General features: G+C 33.5%; 1 protein-coding gene across 3 annotated transcripts in view; it reads left to right on the forward strand.

Moving 5' to 3' along the window:
* The window catches only part of Cd36 (CD36 molecule), a 71,628-nt gene that overhangs the window by 24,082 nt on the left and 29,651 nt on the right, over nt 1-17,895 (forward strand). Inside the window, exons 1-3 of one of the 3 annotated variants that reach the window (XM_004662316.2) lie at nt 3,463-3,577; nt 9,648-9,741; nt 10,207-10,413. In XM_004662316.2, coding sequence (XP_004662373.1) covers nt 10,294-10,413 — 120 coding nt within the window. In that variant the 5' untranslated portion in view covers nt 3,463-3,577; nt 9,648-9,741; nt 10,207-10,293. Of the gene's footprint in view, nt 1-3,462; nt 3,578-9,647; nt 9,742-10,206; nt 10,414-17,895 lie in introns of those variants that run through there. The other 2 variants (XM_045161042.1, XM_045161043.1) reach the window with 2 other exon arrangements.

Here is a 17,895-nt window from a genome sequence, read left to right on the forward strand (position 1 = left end):
GTCAAGGTTATCCTTGGGCTTGGGTTGAAAAATAAAACTTGAAACCAAACCTGCTGATGTCTTGAAGGCAGAACATTAAGGCTTCACCAAGAATAGATCCTTCCCTCAGCTCTATTAAGAGCCAATCTGGAAAATGAGCTTTGATTACACTGTAGGGTTTGGCAGAATTCTTCAGACTTCTTTAAGACTATTAGCAAAACCTGAGTATGACTCAAAGTCAGGGCTTTGCCAAATGATTTTTTGGAATGTCAGGATTGTCCTTCCCCATTCATTCACTCAAACCTAAAAAGACAAAAAGAAAAGAAAAGATCATCCAAAGCATATTATTGGGTGAGGAGATTTTAAAATTAGTTATTGGTATATAACATACTTCTTAGAATATATGTTTTCTATATTGTTTCTAGTTTTCCAAAGAAATCTAATTAGTTTTCCATACATGTCTTAGAAACATTTGCTGTGTTTTTGTCTGTATATGTACTCAACTCTTTTGTTTTGTTTTTGAGGTAGGGTCTCACTTTGGCTCAGGCTGACCTGGAATTAATTATGTAGTCTCAAAGTGGCCTTGAACTCATAGTGACTCTCCTGTCTCTGCCACCAAGCCTAGCTAAAATATTTCTTTTCATTTCTTAATCTTTAATAAATAAAATGATTGAAATCCCTGCAAATTTATCTCTTACTATAAATCACCAGTACCATATTTTGTCAGATAACTATGAATTTTATGCTGAAATCTGGCATCTGATCACACATTCATCATCAGCATGACTGAGTGAGTTTCTTCCTTGACAAGAAAAACATCAGAGATATAGTGGCTATGTCTTTTTTGGTTTCAGTCATACTATGAATAAGGCTGAAATCAGAATTCATTCATGTGACCCTTCCTCTAGAAATCTTGTAATGCATCTACATCTACTGTCTATTTCTAAACATGTCTCAATATCTTGGTTACTCAATTTGATGCTCTTCCTCTTTTCACAAGAGTTAAATTGCATGACTCAGCTTATTAAAAATACTGCAAAGAAAGCTTTTTAAAAATTAAAAAAGTACAAAATAAAAATATTTTTTTATAATTACAAAGTCAAAAAGCAGTCAGCAGTCACGTATAGCACAAAATTTATAAGGAAATGGCTGAAAATTAGTGGATAAAATGGAAACAATCAATCATTTAAATATGTATTTTGAAAAGTAAAATTAAAGTCCAATTAAAAACTACAAAATGTCAGAAGATTGGTGATTTTATCTACTAATTTATCAGGAAATGATAAAAAAATCTCTGGACAATAAGATGAGCAAGAATGTTGTAGCATTTTTAAGTGAAATTGGATATAAAACTTAAAAATTGGTTAAACTTTACTCAAATATTTTCAACATTAACAAAATGCAAACTTAACAAATATACTTTATAAACTTTAATCTTAGAATAAACCCATGTGGTTAACATATGAGGATGATGATTCTCCTGTATTGCTAAAACATAAAGTACAGAAATTTGATAAAGCTTTCCCAATGCTCATTAAAGCACATTGTATACTTTGTCCCAGAAATTTTATTGCACAGTTTTCTGGTAATGTCAAAGTACATACAGCTACAGATATGAGAACAGTATCAATTATTTCTCTAAGAAAGATGAACCAGGGAAAATTATATATATATATCGATAGATATATAGAAGATATAGATATGTATATGGAAAAATATTTTCAATTGCAGATCTTATCCCACAATAACAAGTAATCTGTAGGAAAACAAAAGAAGAAATGTGGGTAGGAAGTTTTAGGAATGAGGTACTGGGAAAGGTGAACACCTTTTGGGGAAACTATAGTGACATGTCCCTGTCTGATGTTTTATACATTAAGATGCTTTTTAAAAGTCATCCAAGTGAGTCCAATGTCCAATTACAGATTTTTTTCTAAAATATCTTTCTCACATAGTGTTTATATTTTCATGATTATTTAGCTATGTTTAAAATATACTCTTTGAAATAGACCTTATCTGCTATTGTGTTGGTGAGCTACCTCTAAATCATCATATTGATATTTGTATGTGAGAATTAAAATTTAAGAAGAAAGCACATTAAAGAGGTTTAAATTTGTAATAAACATCTACAAAATGGATATTCTTAATCAACATATGTATATAGTCATTATAATCCCTTTCCATACCATATGATGCAAATAAATATTACCTTCAGATTATCAGAATCTCTAAATAATTCTTTCAATATGGCAAGGATAATTTACATTGGCTTTATACAAGACTGTTTAAACTTTATGCCAAGTCGTGTAAAGTCTAAAAAATAAAATCACAATATCTATATTTTGTATTTAATATAATTTTCAACAAATGTTTTGATATGGAAAATCACAATAATGTTTGCGTGGCAAAAAGGTGTTTGATGGTTGTTTCCAGATGTGTTTTAAGTCTTGACAATAAGAGGAAGTACTGAGTGTCTGTCACGTCCAGAGGAGACAGTAGGAACAACTCAATGACAAGAATCTGACTATGTTCTAGTGAGCTAAAAATATTCCTGCACATGACTCTTATGGTTGCTTAATTTCAACAGAAACTTGGAGGCATTTCTCCAGGCTATCAGCTATAGACAAATTTAACCTTCTGAAGATTTTGCCTATGTGATCCTAAGGATTTCTTTGTGAGAATAGTCTTGACATTGAGAACCATGCTTTCTCCAAAGTGTAAGCCCTGTTTTGATGAGACATACACACCATTAATTTCTTTAAAAGTGACTGAAGTGTATGAAATTTTAAATTGAAAGCTCATCCTTAGTATTAATTCAAAATAAATGTTACTTAACAGCCATATTTTGGCTGAAGAAGTTTAATTGATTTGTATTTTGGAGTAAGATTTCACTGTGATCATGAAACTTATTTGAAATTAACAGAAAGTGATACATAGTTAAGATCTTCCAGCCAGAACATTAGGCTATTCCGTTTTTTAAGAACTCTGTTTGGCATCCCTGTTGATTGACACAGTTTCCAAAAATTTTTCCAAATTATTGGTGGCAAGGTAGTTTAGGCTTATTCTATGTGGTGTCTAAGAGTACCTCATTTTTAAATTTTGAGTTGAGTTTTGCAGGCTTAGTCATAACTGATGAGTGAGTGCATGATTATGTTCTCTAACTGAAATTTTCTACCTCTAGTTTCAGCATCTGGAATCTTGATTGTGTACTAAAACAAAATATAATACGAGTGGCTTAGTTCCTTTTGTTTCTCTGGCCTCTGACTTACTTGAGTGGGACAATGGCCAAAAAAAGAAAAAAAAATGTTCTGCTGAGTATCTCAGATATAGGTGATGGGTCTTCACCAGAAATAGACCCTGATGAACCAGCCCCATTAGCATTATGCATGTTTTTTTTTTTTCTTCTGGCTACAAATCACACACTGGGGTATGATGTTGAGTTTTCTTTTTCTTTTTTTAAAAGTACATTTCAACTCTCACACACATATGTAATGAAGTTTTCAGGGCAGGATTTTTCTGCAGAATAAGATTTGGTCTTCTTAAGAATTGTCTTTACAAATGTTTGGAGCAATTGTTTGAAGACTCCTTAATCTTTTAAATGGTAAGTCATATGATTTTTCTTTAAATAAAACATAAGAAGAGATGTTCTGTCTCTCAAATGGAGGAAGATGGCAGTACTATATATAGACTTCTAAGAAAACAGTTGCTTCTCGTTGTTGTAAAAACAGAGAACCACTGTTGTCTTAAAAGTTTGTAGACTTTATTAGAGAAGTTTGTATTGTTTTCTAAGCTTGCTACAGTCTATATAAAAATAATTTTAAAACTGTTCAGTGGCTAAGGATAGTTTACATACTAATGCTGAATATCATGTTTATCTGTCAGTATTTTTAATATTAACATGATTTGTAACAAATTTGGGTTTGTGCATTAGTAAAATTTTTCATTTGTGGTTAGGGTCTATTATGAAAAAGATAATTATAAATGAAAATCAATGAAATTGCTTTCTATTACTGATCTGTGACTTATACCAACATTCTTTCAAGAATCTACTTGTTAACTACTTTTAATAGGAAACTACTTGTTTTTACTTTTCAGTCCATTAACTTGAATTTTCAATATATAGTTTATGATGAATTGATTTTTCTCTACATGGTTAATGCATTGTGTGTTTTGAATATATACTTAATAAGCATTTTTCTTGAACTAAAATATTTAAATTGCCACTAAGACTGTTGAAATATATCAAATTTAAACAAGTCTTAAATTTAAGTAATCTAAATTAGTATAAAACTCTAATAACTTAAAAGTAAGACAAATTAAATCCTTTGGCTTATATTACATATTAATGAATTATATTTTAAAACATTATTCTTAGTTGAAAACAAAGCAAATTCTCAAGAAATTAACTACAAAGCTCAATTAAATAAAAGTAGTTTTATAAGTAACTGTAAATACCATGAATTTTTACCAGTAAATTTCATACAATTTTTGGTAGTATCAAGTAAGGTACTGAAAATGTATCTTCAAATATTTTAGGATTTTTCAGCCCTTTTTTCTATGAGTTTATGTTAGTCAACTATTTTAAAAGAAAACACTGCTTTAATTATTCACCAAAAATTCAATGTTAAATATTCAAAACAATTATTTTGTCAAAATTTCAGTGATTCTTCAGAGGTTGGAAGAAGGGACAAATATAGATTTTTTTTTCTTGGTTTTCTGAGGTAGGGATTTGCTCTAGTCCAGGCTGACCTGGATATCACTATTTAGTCTCAGGATGGCCTTGAACTCAAGGCAATCCTCCTACCTCTGCCTCCCAAATTCTGGGATTAGAGGCATGTACAACCACACCCAGCTCAAATGTAGAAATCTTTTAATCTACCATAATCATTACTGAACTGGAACAACAAATCAAATGCAGAACCATAAGATATTAGATGGATATGGAAAAATTATTAATGTGACAATGGGACAGGTATTTGTACAGAGTATACTGGAAATTTTAGCATTGACTTTGGAAGCCATAGTTACTGTCCTTATTTTTAATGAAAATTATGGTCATTTTCACTCAAATTAATCTGAATTTTATGTCTTATGTTTTTGCCCTTTGTTTCCTGAGGATACTAATTTTGTAACTATTTCTTGATTTAAGCACAAAATCATTGACCCAAGATATAACCAAAACCTTCCTGTAGTATTCTCTAATATAATAACTACTCTTTATTTTGCATGAGAAATTGATATCATACATGTACATATAATCAAATTTTATTGGATATTACAAATCATAATGTCCATTTTTATACAATATTCACATTTGCAGTAATTATAAAAGTAACATTTCACTCGATCAACATGAGGTATAGGTATTACATTTTTTGCTCCTTAAAATATTAACATTTAAAAATCAAGAAATGACTTAGCCACTAAAGGCACTTACTTGCAAAGTCTGCTGGCCCAGGGTTCACATAAAGTACTCACATAAAGCCAGATGCAAAAAGTGGAGCATGTATCTTGGGCTTGAATGTAATGGCAAGAGGTCCTGGCATGCCCTGACACATGCATATTCTCTTCTCTCTCTTTCTCTCTCTCTTTCCATTTATCTCTCTTCCCCCTCTTTCTCCTCTAAATTTTAACTTAAAAATATCTCAAAATTATAACATTTTAAGATAATAACACCTCATGAAATAGGATTTTTAATTATCTAGTTTTATTCAACCTTTAGAACCTTGATATATTAAAATCTATGAGAAAGTTAAATCATAAACTACTAGATGCAGACCCAGAAATGAATACACATTTCCTAACTTCAAGCTCAGATTTCTAAAAGAAATATTTTATATATTCATTTGAAATGACAGAAGGAGGGAGGAGAGAAAAAGGAACAGGCAGAAAGAGAGAGAGAGAGAATAGGCACACCAGAAACAGAAACACAAAGGTCTATATGGTCCCCATATCTGCCCACTGTCTAACATATCAGAGCTCAAAGTTTATACATGTCTGAAAAGTTAGTTTCCAGGAATTGGCCAACAGGTTCTTCTTGGATCTTCCAGTTTTTGTACTCAGAACTAGTCAGTCCTCTTAGAAATTGTTATGTCTGTAATATGCACTACAATGCACTTACTGTATTAAGATTATAACTGAGACAAATTTTATATTTAGTTTGGTAAATATAACTATAGTAATGATATAAAATTACAGACATTTGCTCATTCTATTAGAAATGGTAACTGCAGATACATCATTTCATTCAATCAGGATGTAAATGTATACAAAAGCAAAGCTATTGTAGAACTTGTAGATTTTTCTTTTTCTTTTTCTTCAGAGCCCTTAAGTTCTATTGAAATAACTGAGAGCCTTTGTAAGATGAGTATGAACAGAAATGACATAGTTCTTGGCCTTCTTCTAGCGGGTAGTTCTGTGAAATGTCTTTGCACATTGGAATTGTGTGTAAAATTTAACTTGAGAGTTCTATCTCTACATATGATTTATAAAAAATTACTGCAGGCCTTTTGTTTCCACATCTTGATATATAACCAGACTTGAAGGACTTATGTAAACATTTTTTCTATTTGCTGAATTTGAGTGTGTTTGAGTATATATTCATGTCTATGGACCCAGTACTTTTCAAACCCATAGACACGGTAGAAGGGTTATGAGTATGAGAGGAATTTAATAAATCTTGATAAAAACTGTGCTTACATCCTACCAGTTTTTTTTTTTATTTTCACCTCTAGTAATTCCAGGAGGGCCTTAATGAGTATATGTATTATTATTTATTATTATTATTACATCAACATTATTATTATTATTATTATTTTACATTAGGAAGATTTTACATCCAAAGAATGATGGTGTTTGCCTGGTTAAAAAACAAAAAAAACAGGTGTGTGATTTGACTTCCTATCTTTAAAAGAATTGGAAAGAAGGATTACAGACAGAACAGGAAATTTTATGTATCAGCAGATCACTGGAAAACAAAATATCATGTAGGTCCTGACCCTCATTTCTGGTAGAAGTACCCTGAAAATGTGAAATATTTTCACATTTCATTGTTTACATCTCAGCAAATGTTACCTTTGGACCGTGTCTTTTCTGGGTGGAGTTTCCCTGGGAACACAGCTCTAAGCACACAGGGGAGTAATTAGACATTCTCTTGGGATTTGCTCTAGTTTGGCCTATTTGCCAGGTACGAAGCCACTTTAGCTCAACTTAGTCTTTCAGCATCTACTAGGTTCCCAATGGAGTGCAAGGATATAGTGCTTCAAAGTTCTAGAAGTACTCTGTCAATCTAACAGCAAGAGAAAAAAAAAAAGAAGTACTTCTATTTTAAAAGACATCTGTAAAGCAATAGATTCCACTCACAAATTCTACAAAAGGAATCTATGCGTACTCCATACATTGAACAGTGACATCTGATCTACCTATTGACTCATGAAAGGTATGTAATTTTGAAAGCTTAAAACACACACTACTAATTTTCTTTTTCTTCTTTATATTAGTTTAAATGATTTTGTCTTCCTGTTCATTCTATTCTGTCTGAATTTCAGTAAGAAGTAAATTATTACAAATAATATGTATATGAAGAACAAATAATTGTTTTTAAAAGTTTACATTAGAATGTGGAATTATTTTAATGTATGAGAGGCTGCATAATTCAGAAACTGGAATACTGCTCCACCCACATTTTGAGTAGTCTAGGAGCTACAATTGATGGAAAGGAGACAAACTGTACTTTTTCTTAAAGATCAATAGGTGTGGAAAGCGATGCAGTAGAATGTGTTGGGTAACATGAACATTTATGACTCAATGCACATCTTACATAAAATATTTAGTCTTGCCGGGCATGGTGGCACACACCTTTAATCCCAGCACTTGGAATACAGAAGTAGGAGGATTGCTATGAGTTCAAGGCCAACCTTATACTCTAGAGTGAATTTTAGGTCAGCCTGGGCTAGACCCTATCTCAAACAAACAACAACAACAAAAATGTTTAACTTCATGATTCAACAGAACATATTCCCTCATATTTGTTTTCCAAGGAACTTGACTTAATAGCAGTGGGATGTGTTCACTGTTTCACTTCAGTTTTAAAGTTAAAGAAGTCATAACTCAGACCTTACCAAGCTCTGTCTAACATGTTGGGACTTGGTCCACAAAAGCCAAAAGAACTTCTTTCCAGGCACTGGAAAGAATGTTCTGCTCCTTGGGCTTCTAGTAGATGGTCTTGGAACTCTGTTTCCCTCATAGAGACCCTTTCCTGTTGTGCACAGGCACACTGGAATAAGGAAGACTGAGTCAGAAAGGACAGGTTCACAACTTTGTTGTGACCTAGGATCTAACAAGGGGAAAATTTGTTCACATGTTTCTCAACTAGCTTTTTAGAAGAGATTCCTCAGTATTTGACTTGTGTATGTTGCTACCTAGACTCACTTTACATATATAAAACTGCTATTGCATACAGTTACTGGCTCAGTTTTAAGAAACTGGGGTTCATATAGCCATGATTTACAAAAGTGGATCTCATGGCTGCCTGAAGGTGAAAAATGGAGAATGTTGGGCAGTAGTGAAGTTGTTGGGATGATGGCTTCTAGATTATAGCCACATCTCGTAATCTCAGTCACCGTACCTGTTGGTCATCCATTTAAGAACTGAGTGAAGAACAAGTTTGGCTTTATAGATTAAAAACTTTGAAGTTTCTTTTTTTTTTTAAATCTCACTTGACACATGAATAAATTGAAGTACAGAGAGATTAAGTGGTTTTCCCATTGTTACCTGGGAAGAGAGGGCTAATTAGAATTTGCTTTAGTCTCCAGCTGCCTGATCTAAGGTGCAGCAGGCAGGCATCCTGGGCATTGACACTGACAGCTCCTGTAGGCATAATGCAGACTTGATTAGTGGCTTATAGCACACACAGCACCGGAAGTGATGCTATATTTTAAGAAAAATGAAATGGTTTTCTTACCAGGTTTTTAGCTATGCAGGAAAAGCTATATGATTCTTCATATGTAGATAAGTATTAACAAAACTGTAAAGGTGAAACTTCTGTTATAACAAGATCTTGAAGGCCATCTCAAAATTTACCCTTTTATCTTCTTGGGCAGAGTCATGTAGACCATGCTGGGCTTAAACTCATAACATAGCTGTCAATGATCTTGAATTCCCAGTCTTACCTCTACTTCCTAAGTGCTGAGATTACAGGAATGGGAAATCACATCAAGTTGACAAAATGCAATTTTTATTTTCACACAGTTTTCTCAGACATCTTCTGTGTGTGCCTCACTGTTCTGTCTGTGGTTTTGGATCTGGAGGGATCGGTGTTTTCCTTAGCTTTGTGAATTTCGAAGTGGAGAATATTTGTTTATAAGCTAGAAAGCACATGATGACTTCATATTAACGGCAGGTCAAATTTCATCATAAAAATGACATTTTAATAATAATAAATTCTTCCTGCCTACAATCCATCCAAAAATTACTTCTAACAATGAAACTAGATACAATACCGAGTTGGTTGTCAAAAGTCAATGCTTTCTACACTATATGACAAACATTTCAGGCATGAACACACTATTCATGAAAAGCAAATTTTCTTTTAATACTTATAATGAAGGTATTAAAATGTTAGTATTAATTCTGTGACAACATAATTTTATTATGCTTTCTTATTTTGACAGGTAGCTTACAAATGATTTGAAGTATTGGTTCTTTCCGAGACTCACCAGCTTATTTCTTACAAAAGTTCTATCTTGCTGCTTGTTCAGGAAACAGGTATATCACTGTTACCCTATGGCCTTAGCATTTAGACAGAGATGTCAGCCCAGCCATAGTCAGTTTGCAGGGGATTTCTTACAGCATGTAGATGGTTGTTTGGGTGGAGAAGCCTGAAAGGGAGCTGTGATGCAAGTATGCATCCTGAGGTGTGGCACAGTGCATTAGGGTAAGAGCATGTAAACACAGCTCTCCATAGATAAGATTACAATATGTTAATCACCCACAAGATGAAATTAAAGAGAGAACATTTTGAAGAAATGCTCTCTCTGATGCTATTTCTGTCTCTAGTTGGTTCTTCAAAACAAGAAAATAGGAGAAGGCAAGAGAAATTCACCTTGGTAATGCCAAAAGAAAAGCCATTGTTATTGATAACTGGAAAAAATCATTTGTCTGTTTTCTTTGTACTTTGATCTTTTATAATAATATTTAAGCTTCTGTTTTATGGTCTCTTTCAAATGGTAGAACCAGGCCACATAGAAAACACTGTGATCATACCAGAGAGTTTAAAAAGGAACAGGTGCTACACCTTGATTCATCTGCACAAGAAAAATGGGCTGTGATCGGAACTGTGGTCTCATTGCTGGGGCTGTTATTGGAGCAGTCCTGGCTGTGTTTGGAGGTATTCTAATGCCAGTTGGAGACATGCTTATTGAGAAGACAATTAAAAAGGTACAAGTAATATACACTGTATGACTTGCCATTCAGATCCATTCTACTTGTCTATATATTTCTTTCTTTCTTTCTTTCTTTTTTTTTTTTTTTTTTTTTGCTTTGGGTGCAGGTTTTATATTTTATTGTAAAAGATCATTTTGTATCTTCATCTCAGGAAAGTGATTAATAATCACTGAAGCTCTGTAAGGTGAAATGATTATATGGAAAAGTTATGATATAATGTACACTTAACATGAATACAGTGCTAACATGTTTATTTAACATGAGTGCATTACTATCTTCATATGTCAAAACCTAATAAAACTCTAGATTAAAGCTATGAAATTTAGCAGAAATAATTTTTAACTTATATCTGAAGAGCATGATGGCATGCTGTTGAATGATAAACACTATATATACAAAGGTAGCATTTGATTCACACTGAGAAAAGCAAATTTGTTTATAACAGCATTTATATATTTATATGTCTGTAAATTAAACACCATGATTAATAATGAAGCAGGCATATTTTGCAAATAGATTGATAAACTGCTTTGTCTAATATGTATAATTTTATTATCTTGTAAATATTCATATTAAAAAGCTTAATAATTGGTTCAGGAAAACATTTCAGGAAAATGTTATGTATGATACATCTCAGTATATATCAATAAATTAACCACAGTTTAATTACAGTTTGAGTAATTCATTGTACAAAAAATCCTCTCCCACCCTAGTTCATTTAGTTAGAATAAAGGGATGCTGATCTGCAGAAATTCTAAAGTAAGGCTAACTCAAAATGCTTCAGGAGTTTAGAAACAGGGGTTGAAATAGAATCAAGTGGCCAGGGACAAAGTGAAGTAAACAGGGACTCACTGTGAACTTGAGTGTTTCTGTTCTGCTGAGAGGCATATATACTCATTAAAAAAAAACAAATGGCAATGGCCAAATAAAATACATTTGAGCATCTGAACATTGGCTCTTGTTCTCAGACTGGAACTGATTCCAGTAACCTAGACAGAGGGTTAATGTAGTCTGTGGTGAAGGAGAGGGGTCATTGATTAAACCTACTAATTTATCCTGAGATATCTATTAATGCCAAATCCTTATTGCTCTCATTCATATTTGGCAGTCTGTTCTTCTAAGAAATATAAACAAGTACTATTTTATTTTGTTGAAGCACTGACTTAACAAATTAATATAAGCAGTTGGTTTATTCATGATAAGAATTTACTACTCCTCTATTTCATTTTTTAGTTAAAGATACTGATTTTTAAGCTGAAATCTCACTGCACCTTTTATAGCCAGATAACAACTATAAGAGTATCTTATGGTAATAATTTGAATGCATTTGCATGCTTTATTTGATTAATTATATAGTCAAGCTAATATATTACAAATATTTAGCCTCATGCATTTAAAGAACAATGTATTATATTGTACATATCTTACATAAATGATATATATATCATATTTTATTCTTTCTCACTGAGTCATACTTTATGTCTTTAAATTCATAGTCTCCTTAATATTTTAATCTTTACTTTTTCATTATTATTATTATTATTGTCATTATCATTATTAACAAAACATTCAATATGGATACATCATGTGTTGGTACCTCTTTTCCCTCGTCCCTGCTCCCATTCTGTTGGGACCCTCCTCAGTGGGGTTGCAGATATCCCCTATGGTGTTGTAGTTTATGTGCTGTGGGAGCAACAGTCATTTTTTTGGGGGGGAGAATATTTTTGATGGTGTCCAATAGAGACAGATAGGGAATGGTGAAGTGGGACTTGCCATCTGACAGAAGAAGATGGAACTGCCATTGTCCCAGCCACTTATTGCTTTATTACTTATGATTACTAACTACATCTACTACAAGAGAAGGCAAGAGACCCACGTAGATGTTAACTAGTCTTTTGGAAGAGTCTTTTGTATTAAAAAAATATCACAATCTCCAAGCAATATAGCTTATTTTTATATATTGGTAATGATAACCAGCCAATATTGATTTTATAATTTTTTCTTCTCTAGTTAGCAAACTTAATGTAAATAGATTTTCTTGAGTAACTTGTTAGAGCTAGCACCTATTCCAACTTAAATATTTAAAACTTATTTCTCAGTTTATAATGGGTGCTTATAAAAATTTTAAGGTACCAGAACTTAATTTTGTAGACTGATTAAGCATAGAGTGAATTAATATAGAAACATTTGAGTCTGTAGAATTGAATTGTGTATAATATGGAAAACAAATGCTATTTAGAAAGATAAATCTCTTATTCACAAAACTTCTAGAGAACAGAGTGATTACATTAGATTTTGAGGAAGTATAGAATTTGCAACCTCAAAGAATGATTGCAGTAAAAGTACCAAAGGAATAATAACCATGTGGGAAAGGCTATGGAAGTGTAGTGATAAGGAAGAAAGATGATGGAGAACATGCCAGGAATACTGGAATAATAAGAGAATTGGTTTAAAAATGAATATGAGTTTAAATATAAGGTGCTTTAAACATCAGGCAAAAGAATGCCTAATAGATGGTATAATAGAAACTAGAAGTTGCTGTGTTGTTTTCAGTCAGATGTAGTAAACCTGCATCCGATGATTGATAGTTATCAAATGGCTAGTGCTCAGTAGCATCGTTAATTGCTTACTATATAAACATTTAACTTAACATATCATGACATCAATTTACAAAATGGGACAACTAAAGGCAAGAGTTGAAAGCACACTCTCATTTCGATCAGCTAGGAAAACAAGGGGTAAGATTCAGATAGTCCATCTAAAGGTGGAAGGTAAGACAGCAGAGAGCTTTGTGCACTGGTTTCTACAACACACATACTAGGAAGTGAGGATAGCAAGATTGATATTTGGACAAAAAGCCTTATGGCACAGGACCACATTTGAGAAAAAAAAATCAAGATTTCCCTTTGGAGAAATCTTTTAATCATTGTCTCAATGTATAACAATAAATTTCCTAATGCCATAAAACCATAAAAAAGTGATGGATGATGGAGCATAGACCTTTACATAGAGGAACTAAATCTGGGTGAGGAATGAAAACCACACATCTCAGTAACTCCAGTTGAGTTACTGATGGAACTTCATGCCTGAATAAGTGAGAGACAGAGGTTTTTAAAAGTGACTCCATATGACTGTCAATCTGAGTTTCAAAGGTCAGAGGTCAGATAGATTTCATCATCTCTGAACAGATTACAGATAAAACTAAATCTTCTTACCAGAGAGTATGAGCGTTGAGAGAAAAATAAATCAAGCCCTCTGTAAGAATTTATAAATAATCAGAGGTAAGAAAAGAGAAACAGAAAATAAAATAAATAAGTCACTTTATAAAAGCAGACAGAAACAAAAGAGTGATTTCTTAGAAGTTAATAGGAAGCCAGACAGAAAAGAATGGTTTTTGACTGGTGAACATTAGAACATGGAAGCCAATCTTTTTGAAATATTTGAATAAAGTTTTGAAATATTTGAATAAAGAAATAGAGTATTTACCTTTCTCATTTTTTGAAGTGAGTAGTATATATGTAAAAGCCAGAAACAAGCAGTACAGACCTCAACTCAAGAAAGAGGTATAAGGGCTGGAGAGATGGCTTAGCGGTTAAGCACTTGCCTGTGAAGCCTAAGGACCCCGGTTCGAGGCTCAGTTCCCCAGGTCCCACGTTAGCCAGATGCACAGGGGGACGCACACGTCTGGAGTTCGTTTGCAGAGGCTGGAAGCCCTGGCACGCCCATTCTTTCTCTCTCCCTCTGTCTGTCTTTCTCTCTGTGTCTGTCGCTCTCAAATAAATAAATAAAACATTAAAAAAAAAGAAAGAGGTATAAAACCAAATGGAAGGAAGAATGTACACAAAGACCTGTTCATCAAAACCTTGTGCTGGTACAGCCACAATGTTTTAGCATTCATGGTCGAAAGATGCATCACCCAAGTCTAGGCAATGGTCAGTGCCTGTGGTATAGTTAAAGCTAAGTTGTGCCTTGCTTTCATATCTCCACAGGATCATTTTTCTATAGTTAATCTTAGTGATCTAAAGAAGTTATAGGGCTAGGGTCCAGCTCAGTTGTAGGGAACACTATTAGCATAAACTGAGGCCTTTTGTTCAGTCTCTAATACAAACAAAAGGATGTAAGGCTTTCTCTTTGTTTACATGAGACATGTCCCAGGAACATATAAGAAGTAGCATACAAGTGAATTATTTCTACTTGCTCTAAATTAAGAAAGGTATTACTTAAATATCATTTCAACAAAAGATTTAAGATTCTAATTGAAAAAACAGAAAACCATCCCATACTGGTTTCCCATTTACAGTTGGGTGTTAGGACACATAGTGGCTTTGTTATTTAAGATGTTCTATACAGTTACCACAGTTTATAATTTATTTCTAATCATTTGTTGTTAATTTAAAGGTAAATTGGAAACTACATGTATAAGATATTAGATTAATTTTTAAAATAATTATTTTTCAGCATGTATGTGTGTAATGTATGCATATGCACACATATTTGAGGAGGCAAGAAGTCTTTTGATGCCCTTTATATAGTTCTTCCATCTTATTTCCTAGAGATAGAGTCTCACATTGAACCTGGAGCTCACACTGTTTCAGTTAAACTGGCTGAGCAGTGAGCCCAAGCAACCCTCCTTTCTTAACCTCCTCACCAATCGAAATAAAACAGCCTTTTACATGGGTGCTAGAAATTGAACATAGATTCTCATATTTATACCTCTCTTACCCATGGAGCCATTTAGTTTTTGTGGTTTGATTCTTAGTATGTTTGTGGAAGATAGCAGGTAGAAAGACTAAAAGCTAATAGCATTCCTATGGTGAGTGTATAGACTACTGAGGCAGTCTAGAAAGGCCAAAGTTTCGCCACCCTTTGCAAAAGATTTGGTATGTTAAAAGCACTTAATAAAATTTTAGTGAATATTTTATAACATAGAGAATTTTAAATAAATGTTAATTTTTCTATAATATAACAACATGGAATTTATGATTTTATCCTATTAAAAGATTAGTGTTTGGCAATTCCACAACTCAATTAAGTAATAATTTCTTTTCCCTATTCTTAAAATGAGTGCTCCTCTAATAGCTTAAAAGAAATGACTTCCCATTTACAAATTGAACTTATTATTTATAATATGATTAACTTTGACAAAATAATCCATATCTTCATTATATAAATCAATTTATATCAATAATATGTGCAAATAGAATTTCCAGACATGACAAAATAAGTTGCCCTTTTCCACATTACCAACCTAGCACAAAATGTTATCTGAAGCATTAATTACTAATAATGGTTGAATTATTCTTCTGTGCGATGACATGAGATAAAGACAACAATCAAAGATTAAATAAATAAGCCGGGCGTGGTGGCACACACCTTTAATCCCAGCACTCGGGAGGCAGAGGTAGGAGGATCACCGTGAGTTCGAGGCCACCCTGAGACTACATAGTTAATTCCAGGTCAGCCTGGGCTAGAGTGAGACCCTACCTTGAATAAACAAAAAAAATAAATAAATAAATATAAATATCACATATTACACATAGCTATAATACAAATGCCACTTTAAAACAAGCAGGGGCTGAAGAGATGGCCAAGCAGTTAAGGTGCTTGTCTGTGATGCCTAAGGACCCAGGTTAGACTCTCCAGAACCCATGTAAGCCAGATGCATATGATGGCCCATGCATCTGGAGTTTGTTTGCAGTTCCAAGAGGCCCTGGGACACCCATTTTCTCTCTCTCTCTCTCTCCCTCTCTCCAATAATAAATAAATGCTTAATATCAAGTAAGCATATATAATCTTCTTCTACTTTTCAATTTTTAATATTCATGTAATTTTCTTTTCAAGCCAAATAAAATTCTCTCACTTTAGATTCTGATTTCAGAAACATTATATCCCATTACTCCATGTATGACAAAACTTTAAAAAAATTAATTGATAACCTAAGACTAAAACTGTATCTTCATTCTTGCTATAACTTCCACTAATATTCTTACTCATGTTCTTTCATTATACAAATATAATTTCATCAGCATGTGAGAATTTTTTTTTAATTGGGAGCATTGTTCTCCTGAGGACCTGTGAGGAGTAGACTGTAAATGTGGGTAAAATAGACAGAAAGAGAATAGAATGTTTTCATTATTCATTTGCTTTCTGAGGAAGGACTGAATTTAATGGAGAATACCTATATTGCATATATGTGTGTGTGTGTGTGTGTGTGTGTGTGTGTGTGTGTGTGTGTGTGTGATTAAATAGCAGAAAAAGATGTTCCACAAGATATTGCCTGAGTCATTGCATATAACTCTCTTTCAAGATCAGTGGTTTTCAACCAAGCTGGAGATCCTGCTATGTGAGAGTCACCAGGTTGGATTCGAGCCATTACTTATCATGTGTACTTTTTATCAGTGGAAAGCACCAGTTGAGATATTAGTAAATAGTGTGAACCAAGCAGTTTCAATAACGCTGGCTTTCACTCCAATAATTGGATATGCTTTCCTATAATACTAATGGTTAACACTATTTTTAGTATTATTATTAGATATAGGCATATTTTCTATGTAAACATCACATGTGTATCATCCTTTCCTTCCTCCCTGTCCCTTTTCTAAAGAGGCCTTCCTAATTGGGGATGCAGGTCAACCCTATGTGGATTGTGGATTTATTTATTTCACTACGGGGCAGCAGTCAGTTATGGGGGAAAGACAGTGTCTCTGTGCAAAATGTCCCAACTGGTAGCTCTAACAGTCTTTCCACCCCCTCTTCCAGAAAATTCCCTGAGCTATGCTAGGAACATTTTTAAGTCTCCTTCAGTGATGGGCATTTAGGAGCATCTAGATGTCTGGTTTAGGTATGTGTTTAGTGTCCTCAGTATCTTTCTGAACTTAACTAAGAGCCTAGCATTCTTGTTCATTTCCCCAATTCCCCTATGGTTTCAGCTGGGGCTTGGGTGGAGTGTGCTGAGTCATTTATTTCCTCAAGTCCTTACCTTCTGAAAAAGAGAAGCAGATTCGCCAGCAGCATGAAGTGAGCAGCAGTTAAATAGCATGACCATTATTAATTTGGAGAGAATTACAAAGGTTTAGACACTTTTATAGTGTAAGGTTAGTGGGAGCTTGACAATGGAAAACAGAATCATTATCTGGATATGATTCTGACTTGTTTCCCAGTTCCAAATATGATTTCCTTTCCACTAAGCATATCTGTTAGCCAATCCAAGAGCAGTTGGCTACTCACCATGGCTGTGTGCCACTATTGCACTTGTGTGAGCATCACATCAGGTTGTTTGCTGCTGGGTCGCTTACACATTGAGTTATTTGTACAGATGTTGGCCACTTTCCCCTGATAGCTTATGTAGCACCTTCCAGTACTAGATGGGCTTATTATCTGGGGACTGGCTCTCTGGATTCCAATGAGGTCTTTCTATGGTCCATGCTGACAGCATTTGGTGTCTTCAGCAGTAGGCTCTTACTATTAGCTTCTTCT

Source organism: Jaculus jaculus, chromosome 10 (assembly GCF_020740685.1).
Source record: "Jaculus jaculus isolate mJacJac1 chromosome 10, mJacJac1.mat.Y.cur, whole genome shotgun sequence".
Classification (NCBI taxonomy): Eukaryota; Metazoa; Chordata; class Mammalia; order Rodentia; family Dipodidae; genus Jaculus; species Jaculus jaculus.